This window comes from Gorilla gorilla, chromosome 1, assembly GCF_029281585.2.
Source record: "Gorilla gorilla gorilla isolate KB3781 chromosome 1, NHGRI_mGorGor1-v2.1_pri, whole genome shotgun sequence".
NCBI classification, from domain to species: Eukaryota; Metazoa; Chordata; class Mammalia; order Primates; family Hominidae; genus Gorilla; species Gorilla gorilla.
In genome coordinates, this window is record NC_073224.2 from 51,633,081 (window position 1) to 51,659,605 (window position 26,525).

Below are 26,525 nucleotides of genomic sequence, written 5' to 3' on the forward strand. Positions count from 1 at the left end.
GAACTGCTGAGGGTTTCGTATAAAAAAAGTTTAATTTTTATTTCCAAATAACTTTAAAAAGCTAGAACAGCTTTTAGGTTTTGAGACAGCCATCTCAATATATTTGTTTATCTTCTGCAGAATGAATAAAAAGGATTATTTTTAATTTCTTAAGCCAGTCTGAAAGCCTCTGTCTCTGAAGCCAGTCCGAAAAAATCTTCGCATTAATTATACTGATTCATTTATTTTGCAAATATTTTACAAATACGTATTAAAGCACCTGTATGCCCTTTCTTTTCTAGGCACAATGGTATATCTGTGAATAAAATTGACAAAGTACTTGCCTTTAAGGAGCTTATACTCTTGTAAAAGGGAGACAAGAAACAAATAAATGAATCAATGTATAATGGGACAAGCGGTGATAACTACCATGAAGGAAAATGAAGTAGGGGCTGGGTGCAGTGGCTCACGCCTGTAATCCCAGCACTTTGGGAAGCTGAGGTGGGCAGATCACCTGAGGTCAGGAGTTCAAGACCAGCCTGGCCAACATGGCAAAACCCTGTCTGTACTAAAAATACAAAAATTATCTGGGCATGGTGGGGCATGCCTGTAATCCCAGCTACTTGGGAGGCTGAGGCAGAAGAATTGCTTGAACCCAAGAGGCGGAGGTTGCAGTGAGTGGAGACTGCACCACTGCACTCCAGCTTGGGTGACAGAGCAAGACTCAGTCACACACACACACACACACACACACTCACACACACACAAATAAAGAGGGATTCAGGCAGAGGGAACAAAAGTGCTACATTCCTGCAGGAAAAAAGTGCTTAGCAAGCTCATATAATAGCAAGGCAGTGCCAATGTGACTGGAAAAGAATGAGTTTCAGGCCGGGTGCGGTGGCTCACGCCTGTAATCCCAGCACTTTGGGAGGCCGAGGAGGGCGGATCACGAGGTGAAAACCCGTCTCTACTAAAAATACAAAAAATTAGCCAGACGCGGTGGCGGGCACCTGTAGTCCCAGCTACTCGTGAGGCTGAGACAGAAGAATGGCGTGAACCCGCAAGGCAGAGCTTGCAGTGAGCCGAGATTGCGCCAGTGCACTCCAGCCTGGGTGACAGAGCGAGACTCCGTCTCAAAAACAAAAAAAAAGAATGAGTTTCAGTAGAAGAGAGGTAGGTAGCAGGGGGGCCAATTAGCTGCTTATTGCTGATTTCATTATATGAATATATCAGGATATAGCCGTTCTACAGTTTTTGATATTTGGGCTATTTGTGATTTTTTTTTGCTATTATGAACAATGGTACTATGTCCATTGTACATGTTTCCTGGTGCACTTGTGCAAGAGTTTTTCTACAATATATACCTACAGGTAGAATTTCCTGGTCATAGTGTATAAAAATGTAAACAAGGTCATTTTTACTACATAACAAGAAATTGTTTTCTGACATGGTTGTACTGATTCACATTCTCTTGAGAGAATTCTCTTACAAGAATTTTGGGTGCTCTTCTTTTAGTTTGTCAACTTTGTGGTTGTAAATATCTAATTGTGGCTTAATTTGCATTTTACTGATTACTGATGAGATCTGGCATTGTCAAATAGATCACTTCCCTTTTTTTGAAGTGCCATGGCTTGCTCTCTAATTTTTACAGGTTATTTAAACTTTCTTTTTTTTAAAAAAAAAAAAAAAAGGCCAGGCATGGTGACTCACCACCTGTAATGGCAGCACTTTGCGGGGCCAATGTGGGCAGACAGCTTGAGCCCAGGAGTTCGAGTCCAGCTTGGGCAACATGGTGAATCCCTGTCTCTACAAAAACTACAACAATTAGCTGGGCATGTTGGTGCCTGCCTATAGTCCCTGCTACTTGGCGGGACTGAGGTGGGAAAATCACTTGAGCCTGGAGGTTGAGCTGCAGTGAGCTGTGATCATGCCACTGCACTCCAGCCTGGACGACAGAGTGAGACTCTGTCTCAAAAAAAAAAAAGAAAAGAAAAAAAAAGAAAGTCCAAATAGGATTGGAGGAGTAGAAAGGGAAAAAGAGGTGTGAGGAAAAAGGTGTACTGAAAATCCCTCAGTGGGCCGGGTGCTGAGTTGAGATTGCGCCACTGCACTCCAGCCTGGGCAACAAGAGCAAGACTCCCTCTCAAAAAAAAAAAAAAAAGAAAAGAAAATTCCTCAGGGGTTTTCTAACACTATTTTTATTTTCATTTTATTTATTTATTTATTTTGAGATGAAGTCTTGCTGTTGCCCAGGCTGGAGTGCAATGGCATGATCTTGGCTCACTGCAACCTCCACCTCCCGGGTTCAAGCGATTCTCCTGCCTCAGCCTCCCTAGTAGCTGGGATTACAGACATGCGCCACCACACCTGGCTATTTTTTTGTATTTTTAGTATAGACGGGGGTTTCACCATGTTGGCCAGGCTGGTCTTGAACTCCTGACCTCGTGATACGCCTCCCAAAGTGCTGGGATTACAGGTGTGAGCCACTGCACCTGGCCTCTTCCTCCCAAAGTGCTGGGATTACAGGTGTGAGCCACTGCACCTGGCCTATTTTTATTTTTAACAGCTTTAATTTTAAATTCATTAGCTATATTAGCATCCAATCTATAAAAATTATTACATTGGAATCAGGCGTGGTAGCTCACAGCTGTAATCTGTAATCCCTGCATTTGGGAGGCTGAGGCAGGAGGATTACTTGTGCCCAGGAATTTAAGGTTACAGTAGTGAGCTATGGTTTCGTCATTGCATTCCAGCCTGGGCAACAGAGTGAGACCATATCTCTAAATACATATATATATGATTACTTTGGATTTGAGAGTAGAGTCAGAGAATTTAGAGGAAACTAGGCTGTTGTTTTCACATGATATTTTTCTTTGTTGCTTTTGCCTTTATGCAAAGTTTTCCTTTGTCTTTGGAGAGTAGAAAAACTGTGGATTTTTTTTTTTGAGACAGAGTCTCACTCTGTTGTCCAGGCTGGAGTGCAATGGTGCGATCTTGGCTCACTGAAACCTCTGCCTCCTGGGTTCAAGCGATTCTCCTGCCTCAGCCTCCCGAGTAGCTGGGATAACAGGCATGAGCCACCACGCCCAACTAATTTTGTATTTTTAGTAGAGACAGTGTTTCTCCATGTTGATCAGGCTGGTCTCGAACTCCCGACCTCAGGTGATCAGCCCGCCTCGGCCTCCCAAAGTGCTGGGATTACAGGCGTGAGCCACCGCACCCGGCTGCAAAAGACATATTTTATAAAAGTCCAAGGATAATGGAAATAGAAGACATTAATGTAATATGTTTTTGGGAACTAATTGGATACACCAAGTATTATCTTTGACTAGTTTCTGGACCTCTGCTTCATTCTGCAACCTGCAGCCAACTACCATGGTGTCCACCTATTATTAGGCGCTTTAAATAGCTCCTTAATTCACACTTACTCTCTTCAATCGATGTGTCAGACTGTGGGGGCCACTTAATTCCCATTCCAAATTCTTGGGAAAGGAATTTAATTGGGTTGAGCTTAGGTCAGGGGCTTACTGAAAGAGCAATCAGCTGGGGCCCAGGGACAGGGTGCACTGTGTGAATGAGGCTTCTTTTTCTGCAAATTTGTCAAGTAGAGGCAGACTGGACTAGCTACATAATTTGCAGGGCCCTGGGCAAAATGAAAATGCTGGGATCCCTAGTTCAAAAGTTTCATTATTGTTTCCAAAAGTTTGCAATTGCAGACAATACTGCGATTAATAACCTTGTGTACGTGTATTTTTCCATTGTCGGAGACCTAGCCCGAGTACTATTTTCTGCAGCGAGCCTTTGACGTTCTTACCTTTTTCTGATGAGCCACAGCACTTATAGTAGGAATTTGTTCATATAAAATTTGCTCTTTCGCTAGATACCAGTAACTGGACTTCTCTAATTGCTTTGGGTATTTCATTGGAGTTCTGTATGACTGAGCTCCGGGAAACTCAGTCCACCCCTCATTACAATTCTTTTTCACAGTCTTTTTCACAGCGTCCCGGTCAACACTGTTTGGTAAAGGGTAAAACCTTAGATAATAAGGTTTTTATTATCTTAACATAAACAGGCCTAACATATGTTCTCGTACCTTTCTGTAGGATCAATAGCATATCTTTACAAATGAGAAATAATTTTCACGAGACCGAAACACCCTGCAACGCCGCCTACATACAGGGTAAGTACGCGCCTTGGTGAGGTCAGCGGCGCTACACACCCGAGCACTAGGGGACGACCTTCCCTGGTTTCCTGCATTAGCAGGACTTGTCCGGAACCTTTCCTGCGGAGTCTGAGGTAGCCCGCCCGGACAACGCCGCTGAACACACAACAGGGCAAGAACTAGTAGGTTAACTGTATGCCTGGAATTTCTACCTCACCTACATGTTCACGGAGCAAATAACCTTAAATTGTCGCGCTATTTAAAGCCCCTAGTGACGATAACATTGTTGTACCTCAGCAAAGATCATAATTAATTGTTTCCGAGGGAGTGTATGCTTGATTTTGGTCAGGCATATATTTGGGCAGCCCACCTGAAACGAACAAGGAAGGAGGGGGAAGAAAGCGGAAGCCGCGGGGCCTTCTAAGTCCGAAAGTCTCCGGAGCTTGCGCCAGTCTCTTCGCGGCGTCCACCACTTAGACGCAAGTTGCTGAAGCCGGCCGGGGAGAAGGCGTTGTTGCCGGAGCTGAGACCGGGCGGCCACAGTCCGCAGGGATGAACCTCGAGTTGCTGGGTGAGAAGGGCTATGGCTGCGTTTTAGAGAAGCGTTGGGTACTGGAAAGGAGGGAACCCAGGCGGGAGGGGAGTCAGGCTGCAATCTTAGGGACACTGTTCGGCTGTGGATCACTGGGCACACCTGATGTGGAGCAGCAGCGGGAGGAGGAAGCCCACCTTCTGCCCGAGTAGGTTGCATTGCCCCTCCCGAGGCCACTTTCATATCAATTATGGAGCGATGGGGATAGACAGTTTGTGACTTAGCTTTGATTATGAGGATCGCAGGTGTTGAAGTAGCCCAGAGCAGCCAGGACCAGAGTTGTTGGAGATGGAATTTGAAGAAGTGAGGCTTGGGATGAAGCTTTGAAGACTTGTCAGGGAATTGGGTGCCTGAACAGGTTAATCTTTTTGTAGAAAAGAGAAGTCTAAGGAGGGGACTTGGAGATCTTATGGTAGAAGCTTCTCATTGAACAGATGAATAAAGGCTCAGAGGGTAATGGCTAGGCACTAAGCAAGTAAATGGCGTAGTTGGCACTGGAATCCAATTATCCTAACTTTCTGTTTAAGGTCCTTTGCTAGGGACGGTGTGTAAAGCACTGAGGTGTGAAATACGGAGGGAGTTGTCTTTTGTCACCCTCACTTTGAGTCATTGCCTCCTTACCTCCTATCCAGATTATTTAAAAACTGTAGGTCCTTTCTCCTGGACTTCCATTAGGTGACATTTAGCATGGTATTCTAGGGGTAGCTGAGGTTTTCAAGGACTTCTGCACTACTTGCTGTTCCTAATGGTTAGGTTTCTCTTTAAAAAAAAGTCAGAAGATGTGTTAAGTGTCAAAAGGCCTACAAAGATACATAAAAAATGGTCTTTGCCCTTAAAGAGCTTTTCATTAAGCAGGGAGTTTAAGGTGATTAGGTAAAATAGCTGTAGGATATTGCAGAATGTAGGCAGGCCTGAAAGAGTCATTACCAGTTGCTAAGAATGTTTGGAACAGAGAGTGAATGTCTTTGGGGTAAAGGAAGAAGTCAACCAGGAAAAACAAACCCCCAAAACCTGTGGAGGAGTTGGAGTTTTAAGTGGACTTTTTTTTTTTTTTTTTTTTTTTAAGACAGTCTCGCGCCGTCGCCTAGGCTGGAGTGCAGTGGCACAGTCTTGGCTCACTGCAACCTCTGTCTCCTGGGTTCAAGTGATTCTCGTGCCTCAGCCTCCTGAGTAGCTGGTACTACAGGTGCACACTGCCATGCCTGGCTAATTTTTGTATGTTTAGCAGAGATGGGGTTTCACTGTGTTGGCCAGGCTGGTCTCAAACTCCTGGCCCCAAGCAATCCACTCACCTCAGCCTCCCAAAGTGTCCGGCCTTAAGTGGATTTTTAAGGTTGGTAAAATATCAACAGGCTGAAGTATGAAAATATGGGAGGGATGTTCAGTAGGCATCAGTGAGAGAAGACCTAAAGAATTTTCCTGCTTGGCCAGGTTGTGGATAAAGAGAATGCCAGGGGATGGGATCGGTGCCATCTATTTTGTGTTGGTTCTCGAATGCCTAGCTCAAAAGTTTGGGCTTTTTAGGGAAGGTAGGGTAGATCCATTGAAGGATTTTGACTTAGTAACTCAATCAGAGCTATGAGTCTGTAAGGTTTGTCTGACAGCGATGTGGAGTTGAGTTTTGAGGAGTGTAAAACCAGTTTGGAGGGGTAGATTATATGAGTGATGAGGAAGGCCTGAGCTAGGAAATAGAAAAGACATTGAGGAGGTAGGGATGACAAATTTGAGAATAGATTGCATATAGTGCTGATGAGTAAGAGAGTGACGTGAAAAATGATGAGAGCAAATAATGATGCTATTGATAAAGTGTAAGGACATTGGAAAAAGACAGCTTTGGAGATGTTGAATGTGGTCTAGGGGTCAGGAGACAGGTTTGGATTTATGGGAGAGATTTGTATTCTTACAGACGGGCTCATTGAAACCTTGTGAATAGAGGACATGATCTAGGGAAAAAGTGGGAGGGGGAGAAAAGAAAATTGCCAAGCACACAATCTGTAGTTAGAGGTTAAGAGAGATAATAAGTTAGCTAACGGTTATAAAGTGCTTTCTCTGAGCTAGGCAGATTTTCAAGTGCCTTCCATGTATTAATCTATGTAGAGGAAGAAGAGAGTACAGATTGGTGTGGTGTCTTCATAGAAGCCAATCAGAGCAGTTGAGTCTGAGGGCTGAGAATGGGTTGCTCTGTTTAGTCCTTTGGCAGCTTGGGACTCCTCAGCAGCTGGAACAGAAACCAGATTACAATGATTTTAGAATGGTGTGGGAGACAAGGGCAAAAGGTTGACCCTTACTTTTAAAAACTTAAGGATGGAAGAAAGGTGATAACGCTAGTATTTTGAAAGAGTAGCAGGATCTTGCAAAAGGCTTTTCTTGAATGATACAGAAGATTCATTAGGATAAAACTTAGGAAGGAATATTTATTTTTATTTATCTTTTGAGAAGGAGTCTTGCTCTGTTGCCCAGGCTGGAGTGCAGTGGCACAATCTCGGCTGACAGCAACTTGCGCTTCCCAAGTTCAACCGATTCTCCTACTTCAGCCCTCCCGAGTAGCTGGGATTACAGGCACCCAACACCACACCTGGCTATATTTTTTGTATTTTTAGTAGAGACTGGGTTTCACCATGTTGGCCAACCTGGTCACGAACTCCTGACCTCAAGTGATCTGCCCACCTTGGCCTCTGAAAGTGCTGGGATTACAGGTGTGAGCCACTGTGCCCAGCCAGGAAGGAATATTTAGCACTGGAAGGTTAGACAAATTAAAGAAGCCTGGGTCCGAAAGATAACAATCTCTGAAAATGACTCTGCATTTTAAAGTGAGAAAGTTAATGATTACAGATAAAAGGAAAGGAACAGAAGTAATGTGATTGTGGAAGCCTACTGAAGGACATCTGTCCAGATGAAGGAAATGAATGACAATGTATTTTTAATGTGGTTAGACAAGTGGCTCATAGGTAGACACTAGTTTTACTTCTGCAACCACTTTTTGAGTCCCTGCTGTGTATTCACCAGTGTGCACTGGAGATATAATTAAATAAGATCATTTGTCAAACTTATTTTTACCACAAATCACAGTAAGAAATATATATTCTATCACAGTTCACTATATATACATACACGTGTAACTAAGTTTCTCAGAATTATATTTAATCCTTGTTATGTTCAGTGTTCTCTGATACTTTCTTTTCTTTTTTTTTTTTTTTTTTTTTTTTCTTTAGAGGGAGTCTTGCTTCTGTCGCCCAGGCTGGAGTGCAGTGGCACGATCTTGACGATCTTGGCGATCTTGGCTCATTGCAACCTCCGCCTCCTGGGTTTAAGCGATTCTCCTGCCTCAGCCTCCCGAGTAGCTGGGATTACAGGCGTGTGCCACCATGCCCAACTAATTTTTTTTTTATTTTTAGTAGAGACAGGGTTTCACCATGTTGGCTCAGCTGGTCTCAAACTCCTGACCTCGTGATCTGCCCACCTCGGCCTCCCAAAGTGCTGGGATTACAGGTGTGAGCCGCTGCACCTGGCTGATATTTTCTAATCTATTGAACATTTGTTCCAACTCACTAAATTAATGTATCCATTTATGGTGGATTGCATCTTACTGTTTGAAAAACATTGAAATAAGATACCACTTTTGCCCTTGTAAATAGAGCTAAGAGGAGAGACAAACAAGTAGCTGTGTATAATATGGAACCACAATAAATGAATGAGCTATAGGAATCCAGCTAAAAGCACTTACAAGCAGTTGAGGTGGGGTGTGGTGACTCACGCCTGTAATCCCAGCACTTTGGGAGGCCAGAGTGGGTGGATCACCTGAGGTCAGGAGTTCAAGACCAGCCTGGTCAACATGGTGAAACCCCGTCTCTACTAAAAATACAAAAATTAGCCGGACATGGCAGCGCATGCCTGTAATCCCAGCTACTCGGGAGGCTGAGGCAGGAGAATCACTTAAACCTGTGAGGCAGAGGTTGGAGGGAGCCAACATCATTGCACTCCAGCTTGGGAGACAAGAGCGAACTCTGTCTCAAAACAAATAAATATATATATATGGATATATATATATGTACAGATACAGAAAAAAAGTCTCCCCATCCCAAATTTTCAGTGGGGTTTATCCTTTTATACCTTTTTCCTTGCTCATATAAACACATTTACACATAAATTTGTTTATTTTTATTTTTATTTTTATTATTCTTTTTTTGAGACAGAGTTTCCCTCTTGTTGCCCGGGCTGGAGTGCAATGGTGTGATCTCGGCTCACTGCAACCTCTGCCTCCCGGGTTCAAGAGATTCCTCTGCCTCAGCCTCTGGAGTAGCTGGGATAACAGGCATGCGCCACCACGCCTAGCTAATTTTGTATTTTTAGTAGAGACAGGGTTTCTCCATGTTGCTCAGACTGGTTTTGAACTCCCGACCTCAGGTGATCCACCCGCCTTGGCCTCCCAAAGTGCTGGGATTACAGGCATGAGCCACCACACGGGCTCTTTACACATAAATTTGTAAGGACTAGGCCGGGCGTAGTGGCTCATGCCTGTAATCTCAGCACTTTGGGAAGCTGAGGCAGGTGGATCCCTTGAGGTCAGAAGTTTGAGACCAGCCTGGCCAACATGGTAAAACCCTGTCTCTACCAAAAATACAAAATTAGCCGGGCATGGTGCCACATGCCTGTAATCCCAGCTGCTGCTCAGGAGGCTGGGGCAGGAGAAGCGCTTGAACTTGGGAAGCAGATGTTGCAGCAAGCCAAGATTGCACCACTGCCCTCCAGCCTGGGAGACAGACCGAGACTCCATCTCAAACAAACAAACAAACAAAAAAAAACTAGGCCGGTCAAAAAAAAAAACCCAAAAAAAACTAAAACAAAGAAATAAAGAGAATTTCATGTTTAATCAACTGCTATTTGCTGTTGCAACCTAAATGCTGTTATTAGTCAGGAAGGGGTGTGATCGCTGCTTTTGTTAAAGGTTTCAAGGTTTCAAAGAGTAATTGTGATAATTTGACTGATATGAATTGACTCTTGCCTTTCCTTGCTCTTTTTTTTTTGTTTTGAGACGGAGTCTTGTTCTGTCGCCCAGGTTGGAGTGCAGTGGCACGATCTCAGCTCACTGCAACCTCTGTCTCCCAGGTTCAAGTGATTCTCCTGCCTCAGCCTCCTGAGTAGCTGGGATTACAGGTGCACACCACCACACCTGGCTAATTTTTGTATTTTCAGTAGAGACGGGGTTTCACCATGTTGGCTAGGCCGGTCTTGAACTCCCTTGTGATCTGCCGCAACTTGGCCTCCCAAAGTTCTGGGATTACAGGCATGAGCCACCGAGCCCGGCTCCTTGCTCTTACCTTAGTAAATTTGGAAATAAATTGTGAGATGCCCAAAAGGTGTGATGGAGAAAGACTGTTGCTAACAGTCTTGGATATGTCAACAGTTCTCAAACTTTTTAGTATCAGGATCCTATTATACTTTTAAGAAGTAGAGGACCCCCAGAGAGTTTTTATGTAGGTGATAACTACCTACCAGTGTTTACCAATTTAGAAGTTAAAACTGAGATAATATTTTTAAAGCATATTATATAGAAGTAGCCATAATAAATCCATTACATGTTTACGTGAGTAGTTATTTTGTTTTCAAAAACAAAGTATTTAGTGAGGAAAATGCCACTGTTGTGACATTTTTACAAATCTCTTCAATGTTTGCCTGAATAGAAGTTGGGGGACTTCTCACATCTGCTTCTGCCTTCACTCTGTTTCAATATCCCAGGTCATATAGTCTCAGGAAAACGCATCTGTATATTTCCGAGATAATGAGAGTAAACAAGTCATCTTAGTAGGATCTTGAAAATCCGTGTGGCCCCATGGAATGCCTGAAAGGGCATCATATCCCCCTTTTCGTTTTGTCAGTCACTGCTATACACTGTTCGTGAGTTGTATGATCCTTGCTATGTGGTACATGTGCCATCAACTCTTTCTTTGCTTTGTTGCAGAGTCCTTTGGGCAGAACTATCCAGAGGTAAGAGTATATAGTATTGTGGTGATTTTAGGAACATAGTAACTTCTGGGTGTTTATGTTAGAACAGAAAATACTTTTTGATCCTTGTGTTTTGACAGACAAGCATTAAGTGTGATAATATATCTTATGCTATAATAAGGAGCTAGTGTACAATTTTGATCAGGGAGGAAATAGGCAATGTGGGCTAGAAATCTTACCATGATGTTGTAATCTTACAGTTCATTTTCCTTTAAATAAAAGAAAAACTTTCATTGAAGGATTTTTCACAAACACCACCATCATAGGTTTGTGCTTTTCTCGTTTTGATCAATGTTTTTATGTAGTAAAGCAAAATGTATGCTATAGATGTGCTTTACTTTTTTAATTGTAAAACTATTTTATAACACTTGAATGTTTGAGGATAGACATTGTGGTTATTTTAAATAGCTTGGTATTGATATGAAATAATTTGACTTCTGTAATGTTATGCATTGTAGGCTATTCCAGGGTTTTTCTTTTTTAATTATTTAAAAAAATTCTTTTAAATTCTTTTTGTTTAAATTCTTTTTGTTTTAAATTCTTGGAATAAATTCCCAGAATTACAATGACTGCATCAATAGATACGACTTTTTAAATACTTCTGTTATATTTTGCCCATTCGCCCTCCAGAAAGTTTATACAAAGTTATAGTAGTGATGTAAGGGATTGATCACATCTGTTTCCAGAATCCATGGTTAGCTTTAATAAATGTTTCTTCATTTTGGCTATTTTAATAGATATAAGAAGACACAGAGATTATTTGGTATACAGTGTAATTTATATTCAATAAAAGTATCACAAGTGATAACCTTTAGGAAATAATTTGGATACCTGGCTATTGTTGTCTCTATTCTTCTATTTGTTTCAATTTTTAGGAAGCCGATGGAACTTTGGATTGTATCAGCATGGCTTTGACTTGCACCTTTAACAGGTGGGGCACACTGCTTGCAGTTGGCTGTAATGATGGCCGAATTGTCATCTGGGATTTCTTGACAAGAGGCATTGCTAAAATAATTAGTGCACACATCCATCCAGTGTGTTCTTTATGGTAAGACATTTTTTAATTAATATTTAAATATGAGGAGAATGAATGATGACTATATATTTGCAAATCTCATTGTAGATATTTTAATACTTAGATTTTTAAATATTCAGCCATTAGTAATACAGTTTATCGTGGTTTATGTAGATCCTGAGTCCATGCTGTCCTTGAAGCACCTTTCTTGGGAGAAATTCATTGTATTATGGATCTGTATCAGGCGCTGAGAATATCTCAATACTGAAATGAAATATTTTCAGATTGTAATTGTAGTATAATTGTGATACTGACTTTTCATTTAGAATAAAAAGTCTCGGTTAGGACAGAAGCTTGGAAGTCATCGAGTCCAGTTTTGTCCAGGTTACTGAATTCCAGTAATTTTAGTGATCACAAGTATGACTATTCCTTCAATGAAATATAGTTATTAAGGCTTTATAGAAAATGTAAAAACAGTTGAAATCTGCTGTAACATAAATTCCCATTGATTTCACTCTTGCTCTCTGAAACTATGTGCTTCAGAAAATTTTATTTTGGGGCAGCATTTTTTTTAAATGAACTTGGGGCCAACAAAAGGACCTAATCAGATCAGGGTTAAGTCTATCTCCTTTTGTCTAAATGGTATTACAAAGCACTGGATTGGGAGGAGGCCTGAATCACAGTAAAGTTTGGCCAGTAAAGTACTGGTGGCCTGGGCCAAAACTTTTCTTTCATATCCAATAATCCAGGAAGCACTGGCCTGGATGATCTCTTAGGTTCCTTCCACCGCCTTTCTGTTTCTTTTTTGTTGTATTCTTGCAATAAAGATTCAAATAGGGCCAGGCACGGTGGTTCACGCCTGTAATCCCAGCACTTTGGGAGGCTGAGGCGGGTAGGTCACTTGAGGTCAGGAGTTTGAGACTGGCCTGGCCAACATGGTGAAACCCCGTCTCTACTAAAAATACAAAATTAGCCAGGCATGGTGGCGGGTGCCTGTAATCCCAGCTACTTGGGAGGCTGAGGCAGAAGAATCGCTTGAACCTGGAAGGCAGAGGTTGCAGTGAGCTGAGATTGTGCCACTGCACTCTAGCCTGGGCGACAGAACGAGACTCTGTTTCAAAAAAAAAAAAAAAAAAATACACATATTTATGTGTGTGTGTATGTGTATGTGTTTCACATAATATAAAATTTCGAGTGTACAATTCACAAGTTTTTATATATTCAGAGTTGTGCAACCATCATCACAATATAATTTTAGAACTCCTGGCGAGATGCGTTGACTCATACCTATAATCCCAGCGCTTTGGGAGGCTGAGATGAGAGGATTCCTTGAGCCCAGGAGACCAACGTAGTGAGACCTCATCTCTACAAAAAGTAAAAAAATTAGCTGGGTGTATGGTGCACACCTGTAGTCCTGGCTACTTAGGAAGCTGAAGTGGGAGAATCACTTGAACCCAGGAGTTCTAGGCTGTAATGAGCCATGATTGTGCCACTGCACTCCAGTGCCTGGGTGACAATAAACCTTGTCTCTTAAAAAAAAAAAAAAAGAACTCTTACCTATTAAAAATATGTGTGTTTTTATTATATAGTAATATATACTTATTCTAGAAAATCATGGAAAATAAAACAAAATGGAAATAATTAGTATTTTCTATAGTCCTCCTAACCAGATACTACTGCTTTGTACGTATAGATTTTTGTTGTTGTTGTTGCTGAGACAGGGTCTTGCTCTGTGGCCCAGGCTGGAGTGCAGTGGCTAGTCACAGGCATGATCACAGTTCACTGCAACCTTGAAATCCCAGGCTCAAGTGATCCTCCCGTGTAGCTAGGTCTACAGATGTGCGCCACCATGCCTGGCTAATTTTAAAAAATTTTTTATAGAGACAGGGTCTTGCTGTGTTGCTCAGGCTTGTCTTGAACTCCTGGCTTCAATCGATCCTCCTGCCTCAGCCTCCCAAAGTGCTGGGATTACAGGTGTGAGCCACCATGTCTGCTCAGTTTCTAGATATGATTTTTTAAAGCATAGTTTGTAATTGTGCTCTATTCTGTATTTTGCTTTTCCCTCCTAATACTGTCTCGACATTTTTCTGCTTGAGTAGCCTTTAACAACTTTTTAAATGACTGTATATTGTCTGATAAACCATAATTTACTTAACCATTTTCTGTTTTTTTTTCTCGATTACATAGTGTTTAGTGAATGTCTTTGTGCCATAGTTTTTCTTATATATTCATTCATTCATTTATTCAGCAGGTGTTGACCATGAGTTATGTACCAGGTGCTATGTTAGGCTCTGGGGACACAAAAACAAATGAGAAATTCTAGATGATTAGTGGGAGGTGGATTTGCATACAGGTACATATACTAAAGCTTTATATGTCTTATACAAGAACTATATTTAAGATTTAGTGGAGATGAAAGCACAAAGAAGGAAGTTGTCAATTGTAGTGGAGGGGAATAACAGTCAGAAAAGCCGTCATAGATGAGATAATTTATAATTTTATTTTATTTTATTTTTTTTGAGACAGAGTCTTGCTCTGTTGCCCAGGCTGGAATGCAGTGGTGCGATCTCGGCTCACTGCAACCTCCACCTCCCTGGTTCAGGCAATTCTCCTGCCTCAACCTCCTGAGTAGCTGGAATTACAGGTGCACACCACCATGACCAGCTGATTTTTGTATTTTTAGTAGACACAGCGTTTCGCCATGTTGGCCAGGCTGGTCTTGAACTACTGACCTCAGGTAATCTGCTTGCCTTGGCCTCCCAAACTGTTAGGATTGCAGGTGTGAGCCTCCACGCCCAGCCAGACAATTTATAACTTTAAATTTGTAAGATAAGTAGATGTTTGCCAGATATACTCCAAGCAGAGGGCACTGCACAGGCCAAGGCATATCAGCTTGAAACAAGTATGGTACAATGGGGAACTACAGGTATCAGGATAGCTGGATTGTGGTATGGGACATACGATATGACAAGAGCCAAGGTAAACCAAGGTCCTCATGGAGAACCTTGTCTGCCATACTCATGAATTTGATTCGTAGCTCATATGTACTCTGAAGTCATTAAAAGATTTTGGCAGGAAAGTCACATGATGAGCTTTTATTTTAGAAAGATCTTCAAAGCAACAAGTAGAAAAGAGATTGAAGGGGCAACAGTAAGTGAACATAGGAGAATTGCTGTGGTCTAGGCTGGAGATGATGAGTGTTGCAGTAAGAAAGGAGCCAAGTTAGACAGATGTGAGAAATGGTAGAAATAAGAGGACTTAGTCATTAATTCGATTGGGGTGTGAGTGAAATGGAGAAGTTAAGATAATTCTTAGGTTTCTGGCTTGGTTGAAGATACTCATTAATAGAAGATTTGAGGGGGAAGTGGTGAGTTTGAGATTATGGTTGCATGTCTCCTATTATTTTCATGTTAGTTTATTGCAAATATTTGTGTTAGAGTATCTTCCCTGTAAGATCTTAAGTGCTGTTTGAATACGAACCTTGTGTGCCATTTCACTGCTATGTTCTCAGCTTCCAGCGTTGTACCTGATATACAGTAGCCATTCAGATACTTGTCGGATGAATGGGAAATGTCCCAACAAGCATCGGAGATGCCCAAAGGGCATTTGGTCTATGAGTTCTCATTACAGTAGACTTCCAGAAGTGTTACTAGTCAGTCAAAGGATATAAAGTAAGAGATTTTTCAACCCCTCCCTCCAACATTTTTAATATTTTAAAATCACAAAACCTATACTTGATTATTTAAAAGTTTTTGTTTTTTTTTTAATTTTTTCGAGACAGAGTCTTGCTCTGTCACCCAGGCTGGAGTGCAGTGGCACAATCTCGGCTCACAGCAACCTCCGCCTCCCAGATTCAAGTGATTCTCCTGCCTCAGCCTCCTGAGTAGCTGGGATTACAGAAGCAGGCCACCGCGCCCAAGTTTTGTATTTTTAGTAGAGGTGGGGTTTCACCATGTTGGCCAGGCCGGTCTTGACTTCCCGACCTCAGGTGATCTGCCTGCCTTGGCCTCCCAAAGTGCCAAGATTACAGTTGTGAGCCACCGTGCCTGGCCGTTTAAAAATATTTTTAAAAATTAAAAGAATATATAAATATGCAAAGTACAAAATGAACGCCCTTTGTCTACTTCTTAGGGTAACCACTGTTAAAGAGTGTGGAATATATCCTATCTATAAGATATCTATATCTTTTTATGTGGGAAATAATTAATACATATATCCACATAATATGTTTTTAAACAAAAATAAATATATTTTGTTCTGTAGCTTGCTTTTCCACTTAGCATATAGTGGATATTTCTCTGTGTCTTATTATTTTATATAGTTGTGTCTATAGAGTATTGCACAGTATACATGCATCATAGATTTAACTGTTCCTTATTTGAGCATATTAGGGAACAAATTTTACCAAGAGAAGTTTTAGGTAGGCATGATAGCTAACTTCAACTATTAGTAAAGTTGATGTATGAAAGAGAGAAAAGATGGCCCAGGATGTAGAAGCAGAACTGGTAGGTACTGGCTGGGCGCGGTGGCTCATGCCTGTAATCCCAGCACTTTCAGAGGCTGAGGCTCACCAATCACTTGAGGTCAGGAGTTCGAGACCAGCCTGGACAACATGGTGAAACTCCGTCTCTACTAAAAATACAAAAATTAGCCGGTTGCGGTGACATGCGCCTGTAATCCCAGCTACTTGGGAGGCTGAGGCAGGAGAATCGCTTGAACCCAGCATATGGAGGTTGCGGTGAGCCGGGATCTGCCTGGGCGACAGAGCGAGACCCTGTCTCGGAAAAAAAAACCCAAAAAACAAAACAGAACTAGTAGGTAGTGAACAGAAGTTAGCTATAGGGAAACAAAAGTTAACTCCAAGTAGAGAGGAGCTCCCAAGCAGAGGTGCTGTGGATGGGGTTGACTGCCCAGGAGAGAGCTATCTGAGAGCTGTTCCTGCCTGAGCTTGCCACCCACTTTGTTAGGATGCTGCAGAAGAAATTCAAGCACTGGATGGGGGCCATAGGTAGACTTTAGCACATTGGAATCAGTAAAGACCCATCTGTCTTTGGGAAAGAAGCTGTGAGAAAGTATGATAATTCCTAATTCTTGAGCTTATGGAATTTGGAATTGAAGAATAAATTTTTTTTTAGTTTTTACTTTTGTTTATAACTTAATTTTTAGTTAGATTTCCCTCCATTATGACAGAAATACAAGCTTGCTGTGAAAGAAAACAAAAATTATAGTGCAGTAGCAGTAGGTTTTTTTTTTTTTTTACCCCACCCACCCCCTAGTACAGAAGAGTTTAGAGGGAAAATGGAATGATAGCTAACATTTTGTTCTATGGTCAAATTGTGCTAACAGGCCTACAAGAATAGCAACGAAACCTGTTCCTTTTTTCTCCTCACTCTCAGTCTTGTGCCATTCCCAGTAGACTTCTATTTTTGGGGGCTATTTCTTCTGCTGTTTAGCTTCATATTTCCGATATAATGTGCATTGCTTTTTCTTGGTTTGTTAATTTCAGAAATTGGGTTTCCTATTACAGTGTATTTGAATTTTAACTTACCCTTTACCCTCCCATCATCCACCCTTTTACCCTCCTATCATCATCATCATCCAGCTATTGGCTTTTTTATTGTGCACCTTTGCATTTTAACACCTTTAGGCCTCTTTAGAGTTGACATTCTCTAGAAGGACTCACTGATTGCCTGACTATAGGTATTGTAGACCCGGTAAAAGAGAGACACAGAGTCCTTTTGTGTGCAGGCTTTAACTTAATCCCTCTATATTTATAACCTTAGCTTACCCCTGCCTTCCTCTGTTCCTAGAGTCCTGAGTCTGGCAGCATATTTATTTTGTCTCTGATATAAATAATTTTTTGAGCACTTATTATGTACCAGGCATTGAGCACTTATTATGTACCAGGCGTTGAGTACTTACTATGTGCCAAGCCAAGAATTCTGTTGTGTATTAAATTCTCTCAACAGCCTTCTGTAGGTCGATACCGTTTTTATTCCTGTGTTATAGATGAGGAAATTGAAGCCCATAAAGCTTAAGTAACTTGCTAAGATCACACAGATAGGAGGTAGTAATGTCTAGGCTTGAGCAGAAGTCTGACTTTTGAGCCATGTTCTTAACCATGGAGATTATATTGCCTGCTGAGTTTCTCAATAGCACCTCCTCTTGATTTCAAAACCTGGGTAAAGTATCGGTTTTGGGTTACTTTTTTACTTGTTCCATTTGTTTTTTGTTTTTGTTTCCTGCCTTCCTGTGGGCTACTTGGACAAGTTTTTAGAATTCCATTTTGCTTTATCTGTAGTGTTTTTGAGTGTATACCCTTGTGTAGCTTTAGTGGTTACTAGGTTTTACATCATACATTTATAACTTACCACAGTCTACTGGTGATAAGTTGTATTGGTGAACATTTTACCAGTTCAAGTGAAGTGTAGAAACCTTACCTTCCTGTTGTCCCCTTGTCCTTTCTTGTGTGTAATATAATTGTCCTAAATATTTGCTCTACATACATTGACACCCACATAAGACAGTGTTAAAATGTGTGTTTCAAACATCAAAACTCAAGAAGAGAAAAAGTAATTTTTTTTTTTTTTTTGAGACGGATTCATGCTCTGTCACCCAGGCTGGAGTGCAATGCTGCGATCTCTGCTCACTGCAACCTCCGCCTCCCAGGTTCAAGTGATTCTCCAGCCTCAGCCTCCCGAGTAGCTGGGACTACAGGCGTGCACTACCACACCCAGCTAATTTTTGTATTTTTAGTAGAGACCGGGTTTCACCATGTTGACCAGGATGGTCTCGATCTCTTGACCTCATGATCTGCCCGCCTTGACCTCCTAAAGTGCTGGGATTACAGGCGTGAGTCACAGCGCCTGCCTTTTTTTTTTTTTTTTTTTTTTTTGAGACAGATTTTTGCTCTTGTTACCCAGGCTGGAGTGCAATAGCGCGATCTCGGCTCACTGCAACCTCTGCCTCCTGGTTTCAAGCGATTCTTTAGCCTCAGGCTCCCAAGTAGCTGGGATTATAGGCATGTGCTACCATGCCTGGCTACTTTTTGTATTTTTAGTAGAGACGGGTTTTCAGCATGTTGGCCAGGCTGGTCTCCAACTGCCAACCTCAGGTGATCCACCTGCCTTGGCCTCCCAAAGTACTGGGATTATAGGCGTGAGCCACCGCACCTGGCTGAGAAAAAGTAATTTTATCTACCCATATATTTATACTCTTTTCATTGTTCGTTCTTCCTTCCTGATGTTCTAAACCCTTCCTTTAATCTTTTCCGAACAGTATGTAGCCATTCTTTAGAGTATGTCTGCTAGCAACAAGTGTCTCAGTTTACCCATTTATTCCTGGAATGACAGTTCTTTTCTTTCAGTGCTTGAAAAATGTGCCACTTCCTTCTGGCCTTCATGGTTTCTGATGAGAAATCCCTTTTCATTCATATTGTTGTTCCCCTGTAGATAAGGCATCATTTTTCTCTTGCAGCTTTCAAGATTTTTTCATTGTCTTTAGTTTTCAGAAGTTTGTGTTTCTCGGAGTGGATTTCTTTGGGCTCATCCTAGTTGATGTTCTTGAATCTGTAGGTTTTGTATCTCTTGCCAGATTTAGGAAATTTTCAGCCGTTATTTCTTCAAATAACCTTAACATCCCAGTCTGTATTCTCTCCTTCCAGGATTCTGATGACATGAATATTACATCTTTGGTTATAGTTCTACAGGTCTCTGAGGTTCTGTGTGTATAGATATATATGTGTGTGTGTATATATATGTATATATATATACACATATATATACACACACACACACACATATACACACATATATACACACAGACACATATATATATGTCTATGGTAATTTTTATTCCATCTTCCAGTTTGCTAATTCTTTCCCTTTTTTTCCTCCATTGGCTGCTGAATTCATCTGTTGAGTTTATTTCTGTTACTATATTTTTCAGTTCTAAAATTCCCATTTGATTCTTTTCTGTATCTTCTATTTCTTTGCTAAGATTTTCTGGGCTTTTTTCCCCATCTGTTTCAGGCATGTTCATAATTGTTGAAGCATTTTTATGATGGCTGCATTATAATCCTTGTCAGATAATTCTAACATTTATGTCATTTCTGTATTAGTATCTATTGATTGTCTTTTCTTATTCGAGTTGAGATTTTCTTTGTTCTTGAGTTGACAAGTGATTTTCAGTTGAAACCTGGGCATTTTGGCTATGATGAGACTGTAGATCTTATTTATTTTTTACTTTTTCTTGAGACAGAGTCTCACTCTGTCGCCTAGGCTGGAGCCCAGTGGCGCCATCTTGGCTCACTGCAACTTCCGCCTCCCAGGTTCAAGTGATTCTCCTGCCTCAGCCTCCTGAGTAGCTGGGACTACAGGTGCACACCACCATGCCCGGCTAATTTTTTGTATTTTTAGTAGACAACGGGGTTTTACCATGTCGGCCAGGCTGGTCTCAAACTCTGGGCCTCAAGTGATTTGCCTGCCTTGGCCTCCCAAAGTGCTGGGATTACAGGTGTGAGCCATTGCGCCCGTCCTATAGATCTTATTTAAATCTTTTAGTTTAGCAGGCTCCTCTGATACTGCACAGGGAAATGGAGTGTACCATCTTGTTATTGCCAGAGGTGGGTGAAAGTCCAGGTTTCTTCTTACTTGGCCTCATTACTGCCGGGTGGGATTGGAAGTTTAGGCTCTCCACTAGGTCTCTGCTGATAACATCCTGTCTGGGAAGGATAGGAATTCCTTGTTCCTTCTCTCTATGTGTCCTTCTCTGACACCATGGTGGTGTGACCTCATTACTGCTGGTGGTAATGCAAATCTGATTCCCTACTGATCCTTCTCTGACACCACCCCAGTGAGGTGGGGAGGGTGCCTTGTTATAGCTGGATAAAGGTGAAGTCTAGGCTATCTGCTTGAACCTGGCTAAGAGGGGGATTTGCATTTCTTTTCTGTGATGTTTGGCTGGCGTAGGTTGGTTATTGTCTTAAAGTTTTCTGTCTTGCCGGGCTGTCCTTTTCTGGTCCCTTAGCTCTTCTTGGGGCTTTTTATGCGTGCCCACTGGCATTACCAGGTTGTTGGCTTCTCCTTCACCCAGAACGGGGAACATGAGGCAGAAAGAAAATTCAGGGATTTCACTACTGTGTCATCCTTAAGATTCTGCAGTCTCTGGCTTGCCTGTCCTTTGTCTACCTTTCAGGACCTTTTTTGTCTGTTTTATATATGATGTCCAGTGTGTTTATCTGTACTTATCAGGAGGAATTAATTCTTTCTCAGTTCTTTTTACATTATTTTAAATAACAGATACTTATCATTTTTTTGTTTTGTTTATACCATGATGGTGCTACTTCTGAGATGACTTCAGAAAGTTCAAATATATCAACCCTTAAAGCGCAGCTGATTTTTTAGACTCTTCTGAGATGTTTTAATCTCTTATTTCACTGAGTCACTTTATAGTTTTATCTTGAAATATTATGAACTTCCTTTACTAGATAATAAAATGTCATGAAAACCTTCTTATTAATTGCCTAGTTGGAAAAGCTTATGGATTTGAGTATACGTGGAACAAAACCAAAAACATTGTTGACCTGTGCAGTTGCAGCAATGTGTGTGACTTACACAGTTTATTCATGAGAGTGGTATGATATACTTAGAATATGTGCTAAATTACCCCTTTTTTTTCCTCAGCTGGAGCCGAGATGGTCATAAACTCGTGAGTGCTTCCACTGATAACATAGTGTCACAGTGGGATGTTCTTTCAGGCGACTGTGACCAGAGGTTTCGATTCCCTTCACCCATCTTAAAAGTCCAATATCATCCACGAGATCAGTATGTTTAAGCTATTTCTCTCCTGGGGTGGGGTCTAATTCTATATGGATTAGCTCTGGGCTCATGATAATTTTAGTTTATGGTTTTAGAAGGCAAATACACATCTCTTCAAACCTTCTACATAAAATAATCTTTCCGTCTAGGTTGGCTCTACTGAATACATTTCTTTCTTTCTTTCTTTCTTTTTTTTTTTTGAGACAGAGTCCTGCTCTGTCACCCAGGCTGGAGCGCAGTGGCGCCATCTTGGCTCACACAACCTCTGCCTCCTGGGTTCAAGATTCTCCTGCCTCAGCCTCTCGAGTAGCTGGGACTGCAGGCGCGTGCCACCATGGCTGGCTAATTTTTGTATTTTTAGCAGAGACAGAGTATCCCCATGTTGGCCAGGTTGGTCTCGAACTCCTGACCTCGTGATCTGTCCACCTCAGCCTCCCAAAGTGCTGGAATTACAGGCATGAGCCACTGCGCCTGGCCCTGAATGCATTTTTTTTTAATTTTCATTTTAATTTTTTTGAGATGGAGTCTCGCTGCGACGCTCCGGCTGGAGTGCAATGGCGCAGTCTCAGCTTATTGCACCCTCCTCCTCCTGTTTTCAAGCGATTCTCTTGCCTTGGCCTCCCAAGTAGCTGGGATTACAGGTGCAGGCACCACATCTGGCTAAGTTTTTGTATTTTTAGTAGAGATGGGGTTTCACCATGTTGGCCAGGCTGGTCTCGAACTCCTGACCTCAAGTGATCTGCCCGCCTCAGCCTCCCTAAAGTGCTGGGATTACAGGCATGAGCCACTGTGCCTGGCCTCTTACTTTTTTTTAATGATCATGTTTTATTTTGTCAAGACTAATTTTACTCAGAATTTTCCCTGTTATTAGACCTGTGGATTTTATGCTTTTTCACTGTTTCAAATTTGCTTGGGCGGGAGAATTGATGAGGGTATGGACAGGGATCAGGGAAAAGGACAGGGAATCAGCTTGCTGATACCAAAGCAACAGCCAATGTACTGTTCGTATTTTTAAACAGGAACAAGGTTCTCGTGTGTCCCATGAAATCTGCTCCTGTCATGTTGACCCTTTCAGATTCCAAACATGTTGTTCTGCCGGTGGACGATGACTCCGATTTGAACGTTGTGGCATCTTTTGATAGGCGAGGGGAATATATTTATACAGGAAACGCAAAAGGCAAGGTAAGCCTAAAAGCCGGCAAATCAGGCATCTTGTACACTGGCTCATTTAATGTTTACTTGTTTTGTTTCTTTTGAAAATTGTTTTTATTCTTGGACTAAGCACAGCTCCTTTCTGCAGCAAATGTAGTCTAATTTTCTTCCATCTCTTAATAGTAATTTTTGTTCTTTGGATTTAGAGTGATAGAGATGATTTGACCTAGAAGAGCATGGGAGGACCTTTACTGGATGCTAGTAATGAAGGGCCATTAGGAAATTATAAAATTTCAATGTCATGTTATCAGCTGGAACACTGCTGATCAAAATGTCTCAATATCTGGTTTTATAAAAGATTGTATAATTCAGGCCAGCTTAACTTACAGTACTGAGACTTATTCTTCTTTTTCCTTCAAACTTCTGACTTTGCCTTTTGGAATGTGTAGGCCGTTTTCTCTGGAATACATTGTAGAAGGTGTTTCTTCTGTGGAATAAGAAGTCAGGTTAGGTGACCTTTTAAAGATTCTTTTCATGCTTAGGATAGTTCCACTGGGCATCTTGATTTATTTTTATTTTTATTTTTTGACTGTGGCACATGGGTTAGTATAATTTCATGGCTATTTTAGCAAGGCAATTTTTTCTTTTTTTTTTTTTTTTTTTTTTGAGATTGAGTCTCACTCTGTTGCCTAGGCTAGAGTGCAGTGCATGATCTTGGCTCACTGCAACCTCCATCTCCTGGGTTCAAGCGAATCTCCTGCCTCAGCCTCTTGAGTAGCTGGAATTACTCCTGACCTCAAGTGATCTGCCCACCTCAGCCTCCCAAAGTGCCGTGATTATAGGTGTGAGCCACTGCACCCGGCCTTAGAAAGGCATTTTTTTTTTTTTTTTTTTTTTTTGAGATGGAGTTTCGCTCTTGTTGTTGCCCAGGCTGGAGTGCAATGGCACCATCTCAGTTCACCGCAACCTCTGCCTCCCGGGTTCAAGCGATTCTCCTGCCTCAGCCTCCCGAGTAGCTGGGATTACAGGCATTCATCACCACACCTGGCTAATTTTGTATTTTTAGTAGAGACGGGGTCTCTCCATGTTGATCAGGCTGGTCTTGAACTCCCAACCTCAGGTGATCCACTTGCTTCAGCCTCCTAAAGTGCTGGGATTATAGGTGTGAACCACCGCGCCTGGCCTAGAAAGGTGATTTTTAAGAAATTGTGATAAAATACACACAGAATAAATTTTACCATTTCAGCCATATTTAACTGTACAGTTCAGTGGTAATTAATGTACATTCACTCTATTGTGCAATGATCACCATCCATCTTTAGAAATCTTTTCATCTTGTAAAACTGGAATTCTGTACCTATTGAATCATAATTTCCCATTCCCTGCTCTCCGCCAGCCCCTAGAAACACCCTTTGACCTTCTCTCTTTATGAATTTGACTACTCCAGGTACCTCATATAAGGGGAATCATATAGTATTTGCCCTTTTGTGACTGGCTTATTTCACTTAGTTTAATGTCCTCAAGCTTCACCCATGTATGTAGCATGTGTCAGAATCTTTCTCCTTCTTCTCAAGGCTCAGTAATACTCCATTTTATGTATATACCACTTTTGTTTATATGGCTTATCTGTGGATACTTGGGTTGCTTCTATATTTTGGTTATTGTGAATAATGCTAAACATCATATTTTAAGAATAGATTGGCCAGGCGTGGTGGTGAATGCCTGTAATCCCAGCACTTTGGGAGGCCGAGGTGGGCGGATTGCCTGAGGTTGGGAGTTCGAGACCAGCCTGACCAACATGAAGAAACCCTGTCTCTACTAAAAATACAAAATTAGCCAGGCGTCGTGGCGCATGTGTGTAATCCCAGCTACTCAGGAGACTGAGGCAGGAGAATCGCTTGAACCCAGGAGGCAGAGGTTGCAGTGAGCCGAGATTGCACCATTGCACTCCAGCCTGGGCAACAAGAGTGAAACTCCGTCTCAAAAAAAAAAAAGACTAGATTAAGACCTCGTCTTACTTAAGGAAGCAAAACAGCAATACCAGTTAATCAGGTCAAATATATGGGAATAGAGACATTTGCATTTTTACCCAGTCTTTACACAGTATTAGAAACAAGCCAAATCAATTATTGTTAGTTATTGGAACACTTACTTTTTTCCCCCCTCCTTTAAACTTTAGATTTTGGTCCTAAAAACAGATTCTCAGGATCTTGTTGCTTCCTTCAGAGTAACAACTGGAACAAGCAATACCACAGCCATTAAGTCAATTGAGTTTGCCCGGAAGGGGAGGTGAGTGAGATCTTACCTTTTAAGGGACAGTTTTAAGAGTGAATAGAATGCAAAAATACATGGAGATTTGCAGTTTTCATGTATATTATACTTAAACATTTTTTTAAAATGTACTTAAGGTTTTTAGAAACTTAACAATATCTGGTTTTTGAGTTCATAACATTTCCTGCCGTAGTTACATCTTCCTTATCTGGAGGTTATCAGGCGGTTACTTTACAGAAAAATAAGTAAGTGGTCAGTGCTTAAAACCAAAATGCCTGGCAGATAGTAAGCACTGGGTATATATTAACTTATTATCACCAGAACCGATGTCATCAAATTCACATTGTAACTGAATACTGCCTATTTACCCTTTTAATTTTGGATGCTATTCTGGTAAGTTTGGTTACCTAGTTAGAAGTCGTAGAATATATGAACAGAAATAGGAAATAGGTTGTCAGTAAGAGGTAATAGTCCTCCTATTTTGTTTAGGAACACCCATACATGACTTAGAGCAGGGGTCCCCAACCCCCAGGCCACAGACCAGTATTGGCCTGTTAGGAACCCTGCCGCACAGCTGGAGGTGAGCATTACCACCTGAGCTCTGCCTCCTGTCAGATCAGCAGCAGCATTAGATTCTCATAGGAGCACGGACCCTATTTTGAACTGCACATGTGAGGGATTTAGGTTGTATACTCCTTATGAGAATCTAATGCCTGATGATCTGAGGTGGAACAGTTTCATCCCGAAACCATAACCCTCCCACCAGCCTGGGCCGTGGAAAAATTGTCTTCCACAAAACCAGTCCCTGGTGCCAAAAATGTTGGGGACAGCTGACTTAGAGGATATTAATGTTCAAAATTCTCTTGAATTAAGAAAAGGTTATAGTCAGTGAAGTCTGCAAGAAAGTGATGAAATAACTAATATTTTATACAGATTTCTAAGATTTTCAATGTCATTACAGTAAAAATGACATTTTAAAATGACATATTTAGTTTATTACCTCATTTAAAAAATATATATTATGTGTAAAACAGGCCAGAGAAATGAAGTATTTATATCCATTTCACTGTAAACTTGGGAATTTAGGAAGCTGGTTTCAGTAGAGAGGCCTTGGAACTTAGTTAATACTGACAGTTTGTATATTTTGGCTTCAGGGATACACAGGAAGTATAAAACATATTCCCACTTAAAATTGTATTTTGGTCTGGGAGATGACAAGTAGATATATAAATATTCTAGTCTATTACTTTGATTTTTCCTCAATTCTTCCCTAGTTTATTAGTCGTTTTGTAGTACTAAGGAACAGATTTCTGACCTCTGGTGTTGATATTTTTATCCTTCCCGTAGTTGCTTTTTAATTAACACAGCAGATCGAATAATCAGAGTTTATGATGGCAGAGAAATCTTAACATGTGGAAGAGATGGAGAGCCTGAACCTATGCAGAAATTGCAGGATTTGGTGAATAGGTATGTATCACAACCTAGAAGAATATGTGATCATTCATGACCTGGGCTTGAGTTCCAGCTCTCCTT

At 41.3% G+C, this 26,525-nt stretch overlaps 1 protein-coding gene across 5 annotated transcripts in view; it reads left to right on the plus strand.

Moving 5' to 3' along the window:
• Positions 1–4,284: 4,284 nt before the first annotated feature.
• RBBP5 (RB binding protein 5, histone lysine methyltransferase complex subunit) overlaps positions 4,285–26,525 on the plus strand; it is a 36,169-nt gene continuing 13,928 nt past the window's right edge. For 3 of the 5 annotated variants that reach the window (XM_019029466.4, XM_019029472.4, XM_055369362.2), the window contains exons 1-7: positions 4,293–4,712; positions 10,693–10,718; positions 11,612–11,784; positions 21,435–21,575; positions 22,589–22,751; positions 24,901–25,010; positions 26,340–26,459. In XM_019029466.4, coding sequence (XP_018885011.1) covers positions 4,694–4,712; positions 10,693–10,718; positions 11,612–11,784; positions 21,435–21,575; positions 22,589–22,751; positions 24,901–25,010; positions 26,340–26,459 — 752 coding nt within the window. In that variant the 5' untranslated portion in view covers positions 4,293–4,693. Of the gene's footprint in view, positions 4,713–10,304; positions 10,719–11,611; positions 11,785–21,434; positions 21,576–22,588; positions 22,752–24,900; positions 25,011–26,339; positions 26,460–26,525 lie in introns of those variants that run through there. The other 2 variants (XM_055369353.2, XM_019029463.3) reach the window with 2 other exon arrangements.